This window comes from Zosterops lateralis (assembly GCF_965231275.1).
Source record: "Zosterops lateralis genome assembly, chromosome: 1".
In the NCBI taxonomy this organism is placed as follows: Eukaryota; Metazoa; Chordata; class Aves; order Passeriformes; family Zosteropidae; genus Zosterops; species Zosterops lateralis.
This window is the reverse complement of record NC_139762.1, coordinates 81,652,830-81,672,102: the sequence shown is the minus strand read 5'-3', so window position 1 is coordinate 81,672,102 and position 19,273 is coordinate 81,652,830. Positions and strand designations below refer to the sequence as shown.

The following is a 19,273-nucleotide window of genomic DNA, read 5'->3' as shown; positions in this document are numbered from 1 at the left end:
TCAATGCTTGCTGACTGCTAATAACAGTAGCTAGCACTTTTAAGTTTTTCTATAATAAGATTGCCATCATAATCATATTCTCCTGGTTAATAACATAGTCTCCATTGAGATTGCCTGATATTGTTAAAACATTAAGGCTATGTTGAAATAGCTCTTGATTTTTATCAGGTCAAATGAGATAGGCTGGAGGAGGCTTTTCTGTGTAAATAATGCCATGGAACTGGTGACAATACATTGACAATATTGAAAGGAAGTGGAGAGAGCTCCACAAAAGTGCATTTTTATTAATTTTTCACCACCTTTCTAGTTAAATTGGATCTCAAAACATACTGATACTCCAAGGATGTTAAATAGTTTCATATAGTTCCAGGTATTGTTGTTGTGGAAAGCCACTATGAAAACTCTGGAACAAAATGAAAAGTGGGATAAAACATTACAGAAGGAAGTGTAAAAGCAACCAACCAAGCAACCAAAAACAAAAGCAACTACCAAAACCAAAACACAACTGAGTTGGCCCAACTGACTGGGCCATTTTTGATAGTCTGATCATTATTTGAAATACTGAATGTATCAACAGGCTGTTTTCTTTTTGACACGCTGGTTGCATGGTGTAAGTTCAAGTTAGTAAAAACTAGGGTTTCCTGAAATGCCCATTATTGTAAGTGAAATTCTGCACTTACAAAATAATATTAAGTTGCACATTGTTTCCATTACAGTATTTGACTTCTGGAATGAGTTTCTACTCAAGTCTGAGAGTAGATAAATAAATCTATTGTTTAAGGCACCTTGCAACTTTTCTTATTTTCTCCCGGGCTTTTTTGTTGGAATTGATAAAATGTATGTCACAAAGTGTATGCTTGTTGTGTGACTTCTGTGGGACCTGGAATTATATTTGAGTAGCCAAAGAATAGCATTATAGGGGTTGTGTACTGTGCTTATTTTGTCTCTTAAACCTGTACTCCAGCAGGACAAGATGCCTATTGTTTCTTTACTTCTGTGTCCTCTTGTAACAGAATGAATATTACTGTAGGTTAGACTTCCTGTGGAAGAACAAGTTCAAAAAAGAGCGGGAGGAGATTGAAACCATGGAGAACCTAAATCGGGTGCTTCTGGAGAATGTGCTTCCAGCCCACGTAGCTGAACACTTCTTGGCAAGAAACCTGAAGAATGAGGTCAGCTGTCTCTGTATATCCTCTACTCTGTAAGAAAGCAGTGTACCCTGGAAATACCACTTAATGCTGTTTTGAACAGTAGGTCCCTACAGTGAAAATATATATTTACAGTCACTTTCATTTCCCCTTTCCTTCCTGTAAGGTGTGCTTAACAGCACTAAATGCACCATAACACCCTGAAATAAAAAGGTGAAATTTTCCTAAGTGGCAAGGCACTTTGCCTGTTGAAGGATGGTAAAAATAGGTGAGGAGGAGGAAGAACAGAATGGTTGAATCTACATAAGTTTAATTTTAAATTGTATGTATTCAAATACCTTTTCCTCCATGATCAGAGTGGAGTTTCAACTGGGTTCTGAATTTTCTTCTGTTCATTGGAGAGCTTGTTTATTGGAGTGAAAATTAACCTTTTCCCTGAAACAGTGACTATGTTAATTCTGGAAAGATGTTCTGAACACTGAATTACCTGTTTACTCACTGCTTAATGGACCTAATCCAAGCACCAGAAAAGTCACCCAAAAGATCCATCTTCACTTTGCTGGAAATTCGATCTGCTCCTAATATTCCTTTACAGTAATAATAAAGAAAAAAATTTTATATATATAATTCCATTTAGAGAGAATAACAGCTATAGAGATCTTAAATGTAAAATTTGAATTACTTGTGCATGCCAAATAATTGTTTCAAAACTGACAAAAAAGGGCAAAGGCCAGATTTAGGGATTCTTTTTTGATCTGAGCTGAAAAGAACAACACCTTCCCTTTCATGGTGGTTTTCATTAAGCAGTACTAATCAGGACTGCATTTCAATACTTTGGTATTCTCTGCAAATATTCATTTGGTAGGTAACGTCAAACAAAAATTGCTGTGGGGCTCCTTTGAATACAGTGAAGACTTTGGCTGGAAGCCAAGTTGACTCAGCTCCAGTTCTCAGTTAAGGCATTAAACACAGCAAACCATCAGGAGATTGCTTTCTTGATTATGTGCTACTCCACCTCAGCTCCCCAGCAGAGCAACACCATCTGCTTACCTTTGTACTGGCTACTGGATTTGTCTTGTCACTCCTCAAGATTCTTAGGTTGGAATGAGTTTATTTAATTTAATGAAGCACAGAAATTGTAATGTGCTGAGCTCCCCAACTCATCATGTCAGGCGAAGTAAAAATAATTTGACATGATTTTAATTACATCCATTAAAAAAAACTCAACCAAACCCAAACTCAAGTTGTTCCTTGTTTTGTTTCTTTCAGCAGTTTTCAAAGGAAGGTCCTTTTAGATCTTTGAAGAGATTCAGGAATATAAGTATCTGTCATGTTTGAAACATAGATTTGTTTCAATATCAACAAGGTTGTGTAGGTAGATACACCTAAAGACGTTAGGGCAGATGAGACCTTTGTCTTCTGTCTGTGGGATACCTAAGGCAACAGATACAACATTGAAATTTGTCCACATTTTCCTTAGCTGCAAACAGTCAAGTTAATACAGTTTCACGTGTGTTCTTTTCTGTTTAAAACAGATTCTGAGATTAAGAAAATAGATGAATATTCTATTTCAAAATACTACTTCCCTTAGTATTTTATGCATGCAGCTAGCTGTATGGAGAAAAGGGAAAACAAAGTGTTCTGCTGAAAAGTAGGCAAAAGAAATGAAAAGGGAAAAAGTGAGTGGTTGAATGCTAACTGGGAGCAGTGGGACTGCAGTTTCAAATGACCAACAGAGGTCTTTTTATAACAGGATGTACACTGACTAATGCTAATACACCAGAAACAAAGTTCCTTCAGAGCAAATAATAAAGGTTTGTTTGCTTTACCTGAACCTCCAGAGCTGGGTTTCTGCTTATAGTCTGCATGCTGGATACAAGACAGGTTATTTTCCAATTGAGAGGAAGACAGGCTCACATCTAAAATGAAAAGCAGGAAACATGGCCAGGATGAAATATATCTGAGCAAGAGAAATTGTGCTGTATTAGCTACAGGATGGAGTAGCACCTTACTTAGAGCAAAAATTCTGCCCCAGAGAAGCTGACCACCATACCCCTCCAAGGGATAGAATTGGACTGGTTTGCCTTCTCCACCCCAGGAAGATATTCAGGCACTGGAGATGAGGGAACAGTAAAAGGAACATACTTGCAGAATTTCAGATGTTATTAAAGAGGAAAAAGAAAATGATTGAATGCAAAGGACAGGATGATTTTATTTTTGTTAAAATAAGAAAAGCTGTTCCTTCCAAGAATAGTATTGCATTTAATTTTCTGACTACACATTTTGGAGAGTACTGTTTCAAGAGAAGAACTCTCAGGAAAATTAAGACAGTTGATTGTAACATCCTTTATTATTATGATCAAAATAAACTAGCTGGGTATGACTCCTTAAAATTCTCTGAAATTTATTGTGATAGTCACAATTACTACTCATCTGGCTATAAATAGTGCCTCCTGTTGTTGTTTCCATGATGGTGCTATATTATTGAGCATTATTTGGGATGGATATTGCCCCAGTATTAGATAGGAAGGACGACAAATGGGTTGCTATAACTGAAGTTACAGTGAAGGTGACCTGAGGAAATAGAAGTAAAGCTGAGTTAACCACAGAATGTAGCCCCTGTACCTTGTTAGGGAAATACTCCCATCTGACCATCTGGAAGCCACTCTGGCAGTCATACCTGCACCACCTGAGCTGGGACCAAATCCCCTTCACAGTGGGCAGATCCAGTGAGCCAACAGGTGCCTTGCTTGACTCTCCACACACCACACACTCACAGTCAGACCAGATTTCCTTACTAACTTGACCCTTGGGTTTCCCATAGCAGAGTCTAAGAAATCTGGATTTAATCATGGTGCAACAAGAGAATAACAGCTTGAGCTGTGAATTGCAACAATATATTCCATCCCTAAAGCACACAGTCGTGGTGGAGCTTCAGCAATGCTATGGGTATAGAATCTTTACGAGATACAGGAGGTACAAAAAACTAGTAATAAATAATTTACCTCCTCCAGCTGCTCATGTTCCTCCCTGTCCATCATTATTTTCATGTTTGCTCAGAAACTTCCCACACACCTGTGATGGGAGAAGCAGTCAGCAGTTTTCCCACAGTTCTGTTATTTTTTAGTTATACATCAGCAGTAAAGATCCATTATGTCTGTGCACATCTGTGTATAGGCACACCACATTCTTCCAAAAGGACACACTGACTGTCAAATTACAAAATCCAAGCTTTGCAAAGTAAAAATGTAAATAATGCCTTATGCTTCTTGAACTCACAAAATGAATCCTTTTCATGTGAGTATTGAAATCCCTTTTTACTCAAATAACAACTTGAAGGTAGTTTTACATTAAAGTATATAACAGCCTCTTTTATTGCTGTGCCTACCTTTGTGTGTAGATACTATTTCTTTTTAAGTACTAGTTTAATAATTTTTCTTTCTTTCTGTCTTTTTTGAGAGGGATGTGAATTTGGGGGGGAACATTCAAGGGCAGTGGAAAGTAAACTGAAGGGGGTAGTGAGAGGTGGTCATTTTGAGCACCAGAATCTTTCTGTGCAGTAGAGATACTCTCAGTTCAGTGGTCACAAAAGACAGTGTAGACTCAGGTGACTTCTTTCTTTTTGCCCCAGCTCCTTGTTATGCAAAAGAAAGATCATTATTTTGTCCTCTTGGGCATATTTTCATTTTAGGTTGGAACCATCAATCAGGGTCATATTGCATTAAGCATTTGTAGTACATTGAGTTTGTGATTTTGGTTCAGTTTTTTGGTTAGCACAATAACAAACAGCTAATAATAAATTGAATATTGTTTTACAAAATACGTTTTCAGCCTTGCAAGCCAGAGTAAATTCTCTTCATAAAAAGTCTCAGAGATAGGCCCTATCTAATAAATTAGTAAACATTTTATTTTCACTGTTCAAGAAGAAAAATATCATTACAAAATTTTCAGCTTTATATGTTAAGTTGCTTTTATGAACAGGTTTATACTTTCTTGAAAATTAATAAATGCTGCTAAATACAAAAAACATCCAACCTTCATCTTAAGGCATTCTAACTACTGCAGCACCTCTGGTTTTAGATCCTGGACACTGCATTAATAAGGAAACTTATTTACAGCTGGGTATGATCAATTTTTTTTCTTTATTCTGTTTTCTTTTGGACAGGATCTGTATCACCAGTCATACGACTGCGTCTGTGTCATGTTTGCCTCTGTTCCGGATTTCAAGGAATTTTACACAGAATCTGATGTAAATAAGGAAGGGTTGGAATGTCTCAGGCTGCTAAATGAGATCATTGCGGACTTTGATGATGTATGTACCTACAACAGTGATTGACATATGGTTTCAATCTTACTAAGTCATGATATGCAACAGTCAGAAAATATACTTGAAGGGGAGAGTGGAAGAGCTGTCAGAAAATATTTATAGGGACTATTAAAGGAAAAAGAGATTTATGTGGGATAAATCACACATTGATCTGACCTCATACTCAATTGCTTTTGATTTGCTGTAATGAGAATCGTATGTGTATATTGTTTTTGGATTTTTGCCCTTTAGCTGCAGCTCTTGAGGCAATAACATTACATGCCTACATTACATTATATCAACCACAGGTTCTAAATACAAATGTCTAAAGTCAGGTATAACTTTGTGTTATACCTGATCTGCACTGATCATTTGATACACAAGCAAATCAAAGGATTGTAAAAGTTTTAATCTTCCATTCTCTGAAGTCAGAAGCTAGTAGAAAGTATGACTACAGATGGATTGGAGAAAGGCATCTAACAAAGGCCTCACTGAGAACAGTATTTCTCTATAGGGAAGTTATTAGTGATGAAGATACCAGTAAAAGGTATTAAAATTGTGTCATGGCTCAGAGGGTACAGTCTGGATTTGTGGATCTGCAGCTATTAGAGGGTATTTTAGCAGCAAACCCATTTGGAGAGCACTGGGTGTCCAATATTCAAAACAAACTGGGATATATGAACTAAAATCCTTGGATTTTAGTCCCATTGACACGGACCATTCCTCTGGCATGGAATAGATACTTACTTTCAGAAAGGTGCCTAAAGCTTAACTATTGGCTGCCATGGTGATCCAGTTCTAATATCACATGAGTGCAAAGTCTACTGATTTTTAAAAGCTGTATGTAAACTAAGATGGAATTTATTCTCACTACTATAAATTTCATCCCTTTTATACTAAAAAGATATTTTAGAAGACAGAAATTCCCTTTCCTTGAAGTTCTGTAAGCATTGTTTTATCCATCCTTAAGCCTTTCATCCTGTATATATTTGTGAAGCCATTTGAGGTCCATACAGAAACTGTTCTAAGTCTTGATTCTCTGATTGGTGTTACTCTAACAGGGCTGCTGATCTGCATAATGACTGACTGTCCTTGTTTTACAGTTACTGTCAAAGCCAAAGTTCAGTGGAGTTGAAAAGATAAAGACCATTGGAAGCACTTACATGGCAGCAACAGGACTGAGTGCTACACCCAACCAAGAACAGTGTCAGGTACAGGAAAATGTTTCTGCTTAATAAAATGCGTATTGAAATGAGGGCTAAATTTTGTTCATTAAGCTGCAGGTTATGTATAATAATGTGGCCTAGTTTTTTCTTATTAGCATAGATTGTATTGTACTGGACAAGTATATACTTTAATAGTCTCTGTGAATCCTTCTTCATATTGCAGTTTGAAAATGCCACCTCTGTATTTGCTAAAACAGGCCTTCTAATCTAAATACAGTACAGCATTTTATTCCTATGTGCTGCATCAGGACTGGATTTACAGAGCATAAAAAAGATTGCAAGAATTAATGTCTTCCATTATGAGCTGGGAGGGGTGATTTGCCTTAGTAACTATACACTTACAGAACCCTCAGACTCAGCATTGAAAATATGTTCCTTTGTTTCTAGTTTACTTAATATTGTAGGGTTAGGAATAGCAGTCAGTGGAAATCCAGTTCAGAGAAGCAATTCATAACTTATTCAGAAACATTGCTTTTGCCATGATCTTAAGAGTACTTTAGATTAGTGACTGAGAGACAGCAATTAAGAATCAACACAGTCTTTGCTAAGGATTAATGTGTTCTTGCCAAACTCATGTTCCTTCTAAACACAAGCAATTAATGCATGAACTGTAAATCCTAAGGATCCTGAGGACAAAGAATTATTTTAAATTAGCTCTGACATTTAATACAGGGAGGTGAAGGGGATGTAGAAAATGCAGAATTGCAGATCGAAGATGTGAAGACATAGAGATCTCTCAATCACAAATAAAACTAGTGTATGCAGAGGAAGAAATTTATCATTTGAGTTATTTACACAATCAGGAGATCTACAGTTTAGCATTCCTTTGGTGATTTAGCTCACATTCTCAAAAGAAATCCACCAGAACTCAGCAGCCTTCATTCCAGATTCCCAAAGATGCACAGATCCTGCAGTACCTAGTGTGGCAGTGACTGACTGCTACACATACTGCTGGGAACCACCCCCAGCTTAAAACAAGCATCCAAGGAAGACTAAGTGCCTAAGGAAGGGGTCTGAACAGGACCATCTGTTTTAGCTAGGAGTGAACTCCAAAAGAAACAGGCTTCATTTATCTAAACATCTGTTCCAGCAAGCACCACTGCTGTCCCACCCTAGGCTGATGCACGCACTCCATGAATCATCTCTAAAGTTGTCATCTGTCCATCTCTTCTGTCTCTTTATCTCAAGAAGTAGGGAAGATTCAGTAATTTCTCATAGAGATCAAAGAGTCCATGTCTTATGAAATCATTCACTTGTCAGGATCCTACCTTGGGCTGTGGGACACAAAAATCAATTTTCTCCTCAGCCTGAAAGGACTCAAAGCAGCACTTAAAATCAGGTTATTGTTATGTATAAGGAGAGATTAAATCTACAGCCTTGATAAATGGTATAAGCTCTGTAAATAAAAGGGCAGAGTGGGGTTGCCCTCTTCCTCTTGTGTTTTAGTCATTTTCAGGTCTGTTAAATGTTCTCAGAGATACTTGCTTATCTGCAAGATGAGATCTGTGGAAGAATTCTTAAAATCATGAATTTCACTAGATCTTTAGCATTTTATAAGGGTGCTGAGCTGTGCAACAGTGAGAGGGAAGAATCTCTGTGGGGCTGTCCACAAGCGTTATTTATTATGAAAGCGAATACAATAGAAGCAGACACTTAGGCAAAATGATTTAACTAATTCTAGGCATACATAGATATTGAGTGCCTTTGGGATTAGACAGCAGCTAATCTCGACAATCAAAATGTTAGATTAGGCATGGTTTGGATCTATCACCTCTAGACTGCCTGGTTGTACACAAGTGAAATGCATCCTGTCTCTTGGCCATTGTTTGAGCTAACCGATGCTGGACAGGGTACCACCTTCTACATTACTTCTCTGCCATATGCTGACAGTAGGACATCCCCGAGGGCTTACGTGTCTTCACATGTTCAGCATATTTTGATTGTATTCTCATGCAACCAAGGCTCACAAGAATGATTTCACACTGTTTGTTTGTCTTTTGAATTCAGGAACCTGAACGACAGTATATGCACATAGGAACCATGGTGGAGTTTGCATTTGCCTTGGTGGCAAAGCTGGATGTCATAAACAAGCATTCATTCAATGACTTCAAGTTGCGAGTCGGTGAGTATCACAGGATTCTTAGGAGAATATTATGGACAAGGGGGAGAATTCAGTGTGAAGTCCAATCTGATTAAAGTAGTGGCCCAAACGGGCCATGATAGTAAACAGCACCATCCTCACTCTGTTTAAAAGCAGTCTACATGGTATCACCCAACAACTCCTAGAGTGTTTCTAGGCTAGACTTGGAAAAGGGCAGTATTCCTATTTAAAGAATGGTTGAAAAAAATGAAAATAAATGTGTTCACACATGGCTCTGAATGGTTTTATGGTAACTCTGTAAAAATTATTGAAGAGGTTGTAAGACATACATTTTTGGAAGTTTAAAAATACCAAAAGAATACACAAGAAAACTCTAGACTGGGCATTTGCAAAACTGTATGAATGGTTTTTCAGAGGACAAGAGCTATAAGGGGCCAGTGAAGCTGGAGTTTGAAATATTTTACATGTACTAAATTCAAGCAAGCACACAAAAATGCACTCATTCCTTTGCAGTGTTAGACAAGGGAGAGTATTTTTCTTTGTTATTCAGATAAGAGCAAAGATGACTAGTTATTTATCTTGGAAAGAGGTATCCCTTATGTTTCAGTTTCTAATTGCTTCTTCTTGTGCATCCTGGTATTTTTAAAAAGAAATAGACAGCTGCAGTAAGCAGTAGAAAGAATGATGAAATGAATGAATTCAAAGCTGGTCAAGAACCATATGTTCCAAAATGTTTATTTCCTGATAGCAGTACACAGCAGTTTCACAATGCAATATGTAACGTGGAAAGTGTGAAATGAAAACAGTAAACAAATATTGAAAACCCATAAATTCTGTAAACGTGTCAGAAGTATTTGATTTCCAACAGTTACTCTACTGTTTTGTCTTTTTCTTGCTGTGCCGCTTGTTTTTTCCTTTAGGCTACTCCTCTCAAGTCTATTTCACAGTGCCACCCACTGGCAAAACTTGCTATCTTCTGACTTTGAAACAGGGGCTTCTTAGGGCACTCCTTTTTGCCAGTATATTTTGTATTCCTTGCTAGAGCTAAAAATGACAAAGCAAATCAGAAGTATGCTTCCTTCTCAGAGTGTTACAGAACTTGATGGTTCTTGCCATAGCTGACATGGCACATGCATGCAAAAACATTTATATCAGACATGCAAACACATTTATATCAGCACCTTCAGTAAAAACAGAGAGCTGCTGGATGCCAGGGCTACATCTGCAAATTGTATAAGGCACTACTGAATCCTTTTCAGTGGGGACCATGAAGCAAAACAAAATGCTTATTTTGGATTTTTACAGTTTTTGCTAAAGATTACAGACAACTCAGACTCCTTTCCTTCATGAAACGAAAAAATGTTTTAACTCTAAAAAGAAACACAGGCCCCAAAGTGGTATTTGTGCCACCATAATCCAACATGAGCACCACTCAGATCTTAATTTTCACTGCACTTCTTCTCCACTTCCCACCACGGGATGATAAAAGCCTCTGATATCCATACTAATTATAGCCACAGAAGCATTTTAACAATTGCTTCTGACCTAGTCCCCACTGTAAGGATTTGCACCCAAAGTGCCCTTTGTAAAAGCCTCCCCTGGCCAGCATCTAAGCCTGAAATTTTTGCAACTCATTTGAAGTCTCAGCTTTCATAATTTTTGTGAGTGCCCAAAATGCTAGTGTGATTTAGGAGGTATGCACTGCTCTGATCTTGTCAGGCAAGGGAGGGTAGCATCGAGATGACATTTTAGGCATTCCTCCCCTTTTGAAAGCTGAGGTGCTTGATTTGTGAGACAAGCTCAAATATGCTTTTGCAGCAGGTTTTGCACAGGTATTTGCTTTCTTTCAGAAGAAAGGCTGGTGTGTTGTTTTCCATGTAACTTCATTGTTGGAATATTTGTCTGTATTGTGGGTGACTTAATTTGGTTCCTGGTTTTGGGTGAGGCTATGCCATGAGCCCAGGCTGTAGGATACTTCAGAATGAGATATTCTTTGTCATTCCTGCTGAACAGTGTTGCATTTCATGGAATGATTAAATATTGCTTTGGATATGAGAGAAAGAGATAGATGATATCATCCTCTGATAGAGGGTACTCTCAGGTCTCTCACCTGTAGTGAGAGTACCATTCTTCCAGCCTTGTGCCAACATTCATGTGTGTTATGCAAAAAAGACTCACTCCAGCAGGAATGACATAGAGCAGCATATCCCACAATGCCTGGGTGGCCTGAACACGTCCCTAAGACATATGGGTAGAAGTTTCCTCGAAGGAGGAGGGATCTGAAGGTGACTCCTGAGCCCCTGAGGCATTTCTCAAACCATCAACATTGGTGGTTCAGGAAGGAAGTAAAAAATAAAAGTTCCTTCCTGCCCATTGTATTTTGTAGGAAAGTCCTACTGCACTGCCCCAGTTTCTAGACCATGGCCACACACATCTCTTCAATATTCCCTGCTAGCCAGATAGGGCTACCCAGTAGATGGCTTTTGTGGATTCCACTCTTAGTTCCCCAGGGCTTTCTACAAGTTGTGTGTCATGAAATAGAAAAACCCATCCATGACTCAGTTGTTAATACAAAGTTTTGCAAGGCCCAAGTCCCTTTGTGCATTTAACCCCAAGCACTTAGACAAATATATATGAGGTTCTATTTGTTGTCTTGTACTGTTTGCATATTTTCCCGATTTAACTTCTACAGTCACATTTTTCAGTGTTTCCAAGTGGGCTGATAGTGTGGTTGCTACCCTGGGCTGCCATGTTACATACCAGATGAGCCAGCTCTGAGATTCTTCTCCATCCTACAATCATACTGTCATTTTGCTGCATGGATATATCCTTAATGATGGTTTCTGTCAAGGAATTAACAGAAATCAGTTATGATCCATTGAGATAAATTTAGAAATCCAAATAACTTACTTGTTCAGAGTATTTCTCACTAGGCTTAGCTTGGCTTTCCTGTTGATTGGTATGTACACTACAATTATAGCACATTTGATGCTGGTTAACAATAGTACTTTGGATTTTGCCTCCTAGTCTCTTTCCCTTCTAGTAGAGTACAACTTACTCCCTTTACAGACATAACATAGGTTACAAACTGACTGCAAAATAAAAAATGCCCAGAGTCTAATGAGGGACTATATTGTTCTACCATATTGGTCTACTCCATGCTTAATCAAACTATTTGAATACATACATTTATATTGCAGATCTTTAGTACCATTCTATGGTCAATCCAGCCTTCAGAATAAGGCTTCAAATCTTTTCAGGTCATTTGCATTACTTTATTCTACATTTAAAAAGCAAAGAAGCTATAAAAGTAACTTGATTGGGCCATCAACTATTGCAGAGAGGAGAGGCCCTTTTCACTACAAGCAGAAATTAAAAGAAATTCTTGTATATCTGTTTTCCCAGAAGCTGCTGCTCAACCCACAGTGTGGTTCTCATGTTACACAACAAAGGCAGCAGCAGGTTATTAGGATGCCAGTTGTTGAAAATAGCAAATTCCTCAGGATGGGAGGGAGCTGTAAAACTAAGATTAGATGAACTGACTTTCAGCATTTTTATAACTAACATTCTCCTGCCATAAATGGTTGGTAAAACCATGGTGAACTCACTATTCAGCAAGGGCCAAATGCTGCGTTCATTGACTTGCTATATGCCAGATTCACTGTCCTTGTTTGGTGGCTCTTCAAAGAATCACAGCATCAGTTAAGTTGGAAAAGACCTCCGAGATTGTCAAACCTGACCTATGAGTGAACACCCCCATGTCAACTAGACTACAGCACCAAATGCCATATCCAGTCTTTTCTTAAACACCTCCAGGGACAGTGACTCCACCACCTCCCTGAGCAGCCCATTCCAATGTCTAATCACTCTTCATGTGAAGCAATTCCCCCTAATAATCACCTAAATCTCCTCTGGCACTGCTTGAGACGGTCGTCCTATCCTGTCACTGCTTGCCTGGGAGAAGAGAGCAACTCCCACCTGGCTACAGCCCCCTTTCAAATAGCTGTAGGGAGTGATAAGGTTTCCCCTGAGCCTCATTTTCTCAAGGCAAAAAAACCCCAACTCCCTCAGAGACTCCTTACAGGTCTTGTGCTCCAGGGGCTTCACCAGCTTTTATGCCTTTCTTTTCATTGGTAATGTAAAGTTCTGATGTTTTCCAGGTATAAACCATGGACCTGTAATAGCTGGAGTAATTGGAGCTCAAAAACCACAATATGATATATGGGGCAATACAGTAAATGTGGCCAGCAGGATGGACAGCACTGGTGTCTTAGACAAAATACAGGTAAGTCGTGATTTTGTGCTAGTGAGCTTTCACCTAAAATGGCAGAATGGCCCCAAGTTTGGTTCACTGACAGTTATATGAGAAACTGGCAATAGCAGCTCTGAAAGGTGATGCTAACCATCACATTACCATCACTTCATTTACACAGCCTTAGTGGTTGCAGAAAGGTGGGGAAGGTTGGGTCTACTCTAATGAAAATAAGCTCCTGAAGTTGAGGAAAGTGCTACATGAGGAAAAATATTGTCCCTAGTTCCATTTATCTGTCTACAAGCTCTCTGCTGGCAACCCTGGGTACAGAAGTGGTTACACCAGATTTGATAATTGATGTAAGTGATTAGAAAGGGCATCCAGCAACAGACTGAAAGCTCAGTTGTTCAAACCTCACTTAAAGGTTTTGTAAGCATCATAGCAAACCTCTTATAACTGAAAAGAACATTATATTATCTTCACACTCTGGAAGAAGATTCTGCTCTGCTTTGTTATCAACACTGGCTGTATTACTGTATTGTTGCAGGTTACAGAGGAGACAAACAACGTCCTGCAAACACTGGGGTACATGAGCACCTGCAGAGGAATAATAAATGTAAAAGGAAAAGGAGAATTAAAGACATACTTTGTACATACAGAAATGACAAGATCTCTGTCACAAGGGAACGTGGCATCTTGAAGATGCTTGTACGCATCATCAGTACCATATTTTCAGGAAAGTATCACGCACTTTTTAACTACATTTTGGCCCTTAACATGCGTGCTATTTTCTGGTATGTGGCACTTATTTTAATATGGCTGCAGAATAGTCCCATGAGCCATCATTTTGCACCTTGATATTTCTATGTGCAAGGACAATTGTGATGTATGCGGTAGGACTGGAAGATTGTACTGCTACTTGCACTGTTATTCAAAGACAAGAAAAGAAGGAATAGGAATCAAAAGGAGGTAACACATCCTGAAAGGACTAAAGAGAAGTGTTAGTGACAAACGTGGGGAAAAAAGGCAATAAAGCTAGGGGTGCATACTATTTTCTGATGCATGGTGTTTTCTGGAAAATACAGTCGCTCCCCAATAGCATCCCTAATCTGGTATTAAAGTATACAGTATTGTAAATAAGTTTACTCTGTCCACACATGATTTGGATGTGATCACCAGTTGCATCTCATAGCCAGGGACACGTTGGGTGGCTTGCTGGCATTCTTTCTGAAGAGAGAACTAACAATGCTGGAATAGTTTTGTACAAACGTGTCAAATGTTTTGAAGCTATTGTCTTTTGTAAGGTTAATTCATTAAAAGTTTATATGTACTTTGTCTTACTGTTGCTGTCTCTTAGTTTTGCTTCCTTCCTTGGCTTCTGTTGCTCTAAACCTGCGTGTTTTCTGCTGCTGCCACTGCTTTTTATACAGTAGTTAGATGTTGAGGCAGGCTACGGCCAGCTATCTCAACAGGCTTGGTCAATAATATCTGCTAGATTTGCTATTGCCTTTCAGAAACTAAAGCACCTCTACTGTCTTCAGTCATTGGTGGCATCCTAGGCACTTTGCAGTCACTTACTACCTAGGTGATACAGAAGACTGACCTCAAATCCATAAACACGAGCAAAGTGGGGGATACTGAAAGCAGTAGCAGTGCTGCTACTTAACAACTGGCCTGCAGTGCTTAAACAGTAACACGGAGAAGCTGTACAAGAAAGAAAAAGTTCTGTTTCGCACTTTGAGAACCTCTTTTGCCCTTGCATGCCTTTCACTTAACCTTCACAATGCTGGATTTTGTGGGATATTTAAAGTAATAATCTCATTTATCACTCAATGTAATAATCTCATTTATACTCACTAGGACATGAGTATGATAAAATGGAATTTTGTGGAGATTTAATTTAAATCCCTTTGAATTAAAAAGTATCATACTTGCAGAGCTTCATAGATGAGCCAGATGAAAGACAGTAAAAGTAGGTAATTTTACTATCTATGCTCCTTTCTAGCACAGATAGTAACAATTAAGTTTTGCGCTGTTTTAATCAAATCTTTTAGTCATAGCATCCTAACAAGAAAATAATACTATTTACAAAATAGCATATAATTACAAGATTTTTTTCTGAGTGATACCATATGGATATGGAAGTCAACTTATGCACTGTTACCTCTGGCATGTTATTGAAATGTAAAAAGTATTCAGACTGCTCATTCATGAAACATACATATACATTTGTACAGCATTGGTATCCTTTCTGAAGTTCTCACAAATATTGTGGGTCACAAATACATGGCATCAGTCCAGTCTCACTGAATGTGGCACAGTTTACTCACAGCAGCCATCTGCCCACTAGTGAAGTGGAATGACAGTAGATTTCAAAGTGCCTAATTTGCTGTAAAACAGACAATCTGAATTTTGATCCCCTTAAGTAAGTCTAGAAGCAAAATGTAAATTATTTGACTTGTGTTTAACATAACACACTTAATTTTTCATCCAGTCCTGGATACTTTAAACTGCAATTTTCAAGACAGGTGCTTAGTTTAATAAAATCTCCTGGAAAATACTTTTGTTGTCTTTATGATTTCTTCCTTTAAATTAGTAAGTTAGGATTAATGTTTTCCAGTGGAATTAAAGACTTTCCAAATAGCTCACATGGCCGCAAAACCAATGTCCTGGTCATTGGCTAGCTGTCAGTTAGCTTGGTCACTTAGGACTTCTCCTAAATCCCTCCTCACCACTTACTATAAATTCGTCCCAGGAACACAGAAATAAGTTATTGATCTCTTTCTTAGACTTTGAATGTATTCTGGGCCTTTAAAATCAGTGCAGTATTACCACAGGCCAACGCAATAATTTCTTACTGTGGATGAAAACCCTTATGTAAAGTTGATTCTATTATGTTGTCATATATATGTGCAGCTTTCAGGTATAACCTGTGCATTCAACATTTTGCTTTCATTTGTATTCTTGCACATCATTAACAAACCTTGTACCTAACTCCATTGCCTCGTTTCTGTGATTTTTATAAAAGTTAAACAATATTATTTATTTAAGCTATGAAATGTTAAAACATCTAAATGGTGGGGAGCTGACTGGTCTAAAGAAATATAAAGGTTTATATGTGCCCTCCAAGAGCACATTGAAAATGCCCATGTTCAAAGCACTCATATTTCACTGGTGTTCTTCTCTCATTTTGTAATTTCATTTAGATTCTTGCAGCCAAATCCTGCTAAAAAACAAGAAAGTGGGCAAAAGATACACACATATCTGCCCAGATAAAGAAAGGTGCATACCTTCTTCTCTAGCCTTCAGCTGCTGAGTATTGCTATCTTTCTAGTGCTGAGAAGCTATTTGTATTTAATAAATACCTCTTGTCTTCCAATGCATTTTACATCTACTGTTTATACTGGCTTATTTTTCCTCTGTCTAGACTCACTTATGAAAAGAACTTTATTTCCTCCTTCTGCAGCAATTTTGGCCTGAGTAACTGGATATAATACTACTCACGTATCAACCCATAATGTGAAAAACTTTGATATTTATGTAAATCAGTATTTGACATTCCATATATTCCATATCACAGTAAGAGTCATCAAGTTCTCTAACTTCTATGTTGGTGACATAGTTCACAGCTCGTTAGTGAACCAACAGAGTGGGACTTCCAAAAGTACAATGCAAATGCATTCACACTGTGAGGCAGCAGCCAAAAGATCAGTGTAAGAGTGATTCACTGTGATCTGGGAAAAAGAGAATCAAATGGGAACACCTGGTAAGCCTGCTGGAATTCTTTTCCAAGTCATTGCTTTGCTCCAGTTTATGGAGGGCTACCAAAGGACAGGAAGAAAGATTAGACTTGCAGGTGTTTTTACCTGTAAATTAATGCTATTTAGCTGCTGTTTCTAAAAAGAAACATTAATGTCTTATTTATAATATGTGAAAAGCATTTTTCATTTTCTTATTTTCATATATGCTTCCTCCATTTTTTAAATATCTACAAATCCTCCTTTTTCCACTGAGACTCAGGTAGTTCAGTCTGCCTGTCTCTAAAGCCATGTGAGGGAAGAGCTGTTGCAAGTCTTTCCTGCTTTGTTTTTAGAACCTCATATTGGGACAAATGATAAGCTATGTTGTCAAGACACTTTATAGAGCAGAAGATTTACTGTTAGAAAATGATTTTCTCTTGTACTTTAATACATATTTTTCCTTCTTGTTGTGGTTATATATGAACATACACTAATTTTTAGTTCTCAGACAGCAGATTCTAGGTGTAGATAGTACCCTTCAAGACTTTACAGGTGAGCCCCAAATAATTTTAAGTCTATGTTTTTTTATTTTATTCTTTGTTTTTTGTCTAAATTAGCAGAGTGATTCTGAGGAGGAAAGGTAGAATGAGATACATGTGCCTTAAATAAAATACATAACTAAGAGATCATTTTTTGTTCTTTTAAGTAATTCAAATTGGTGTGGATTTGTCAAAAGTGGTATATATATCAACTAAACTAGTTCACCCTAAAGTTTGCTCAGTACTGCTGCAATATTCATTTTGTTCATTTACATATTCATTAGAGGCAGGAATTATTCAGGTCAATGTAATTTTTTATATGTCAAAATGGAAGATAAGGGCATTTTATTAATGTTTGCAACTATGAAGATATAAACCCTGTTATAAACCCTGTATTAACTATGAAGATATAAACCATGTTATAGGATGCCCTGTTTAAAACAAAGATTCTGTCAAGAATTCTTTGAAATTTTTTGGATGGAGTATTTTTCAAAACTATTTGTATCCATTGAAATGCTCTTCATGAAAATCTCAGTTTTGACAGGAAAAAAATGTATGTGATGTATTTAGAAAGGTTGACATTCCTGAACTAGAATTTTTCACGTTTGTTTCCAAAAAACCGATACAAATAGCAATTTCTTATAAAAGTTATGTCACCTCATGTATAAAAATGTATATTACTTCACTTACCAAGAGAGTTCTTGAATAGAATGTTGATCTGAATTGGAGCAGTTATCAGTCAGCTATATTGGGTCGTGTGGCAAGGTTTTGGTAGCAAGGAGAGTGGGACAGGGCTACAGGGGTGGTCTCTGTGAGAAGCTGCCAGAAACTTCCCCCATGTCCAAAGGAGCCAATGCCAGACAACTCCATGACCAGCACACCACTGGCCAAATTGAGCCCATCAACAACAGCTCTGGAATAACATATTTAGGAAGAGTTTAAAAATGTGGCAGAAACAGCAGCTGGAGAGAGGAAACATCTCTGGAAATACCAGGAACAGCAAGGAAGAACGAGGAGATGTTCCAGGCAACGGAGCAGAGATTCCCCTGCAGCCTGTGGCGCAGACCATCGTCAGGCAGCTGTGTCTCTGCAGCCCTTAGAGGTCCATGGTGGAACAGAGATGCACCTGCTGCCCACAGAGAACCCCACACTGGACCAAGTGGATGCCCCAAAGAGGCTGTGACCCTGTGGGAAGCTTGTGCTGGAAGAGGCTCCTGACAGGACCTGTGGGCACATGGAGAGAGGAGCCAGTGCTGTAGCAGGTGTGCTGACAGGACTTGTGAGCCCACGGGGAACTCGCACTGGAGCAGTCTGTTCCAGAAGGACTGTACCCCATGAAAGGGACTCACGCTGAAGCATTCATGAAGAACTGCAGCCTGTGAGGATTCACATAGGAGAACTTCTTGGAGAACTGTCTCCTGTGGGAGGGATGCAATGCTCCTGAAAAGCCTTCCTGTTTGAGGCGGGCATTCAGTCAATAATTAGAATCTAGAAGAAATAAGCACTTCCGTGAAACATCTGTCTTGACCCAAAGCTATGGGAGTAGAAAGGGGACAGGTTTTGAGCCATTTTTGTTTCAGCCTCTTTCAAGGGTCATTGAATGGCAAAGACTTTCTCTCCTCCATGGCTCAGCTGAAGGTGGCAAACTGATACATGTCGAGGTCAAAGAGCTATGACAGGAGAGGGTTTGCTTAGCCTTAATTTGACAGCAGGCTGTCATCTCAGCTCTAAGTCACATAAGGTTAAAACAAGTACCTCAGCTTGCAGTAAGAAAACAGCTACTCTTTTTTTTCTGTGCATCAATGCCCTTTCCAGTTATATGTCACCTGTTCTCTTGTGTCCATCCTGACTCTCTTCCCCTGTTATCATTGTCTCTTTTGTGTCCCCTCTTCCTGCCTCCATTATTATTTGCTTCATATTCCTTTTAGGAGTTATTTCAGAGTTATTCTGCAAACCAGTTT

At 38.4% G+C, this 19,273-nt stretch overlaps 1 protein-coding gene across 3 annotated transcripts in view; it reads left to right on the top strand.

The window, feature by feature from the left end:
* The window catches only part of ADCY2 (adenylate cyclase 2), a 207,789-nt gene extending 190,085 nt beyond the window's left edge, over nucleotides 1–17,704 (top strand). For all 3 annotated transcript variants that reach the window (XM_083874798.1, XM_083874797.1, XM_083874799.1), the window contains 6 exons: nucleotides 1,014–1,172; nucleotides 5,314–5,460; nucleotides 6,558–6,665; nucleotides 8,688–8,802; nucleotides 12,942–13,066; nucleotides 13,581–17,704. In XM_083874798.1, the coding sequence (XP_083730924.1) occupies nucleotides 1,014–1,172; nucleotides 5,314–5,460; nucleotides 6,558–6,665; nucleotides 8,688–8,802; nucleotides 12,942–13,066; nucleotides 13,581–13,733 (807 nt within the window). In that variant the 3' untranslated portion in view covers nucleotides 13,734–17,704. The remainder of the gene's footprint in view (nucleotides 1–1,013; nucleotides 1,173–5,313; nucleotides 5,461–6,557; nucleotides 6,666–8,687; nucleotides 8,803–12,941; nucleotides 13,067–13,580) is intronic.
* Nucleotides 17,705–19,273: the final 1,569 nt, after the last annotated feature.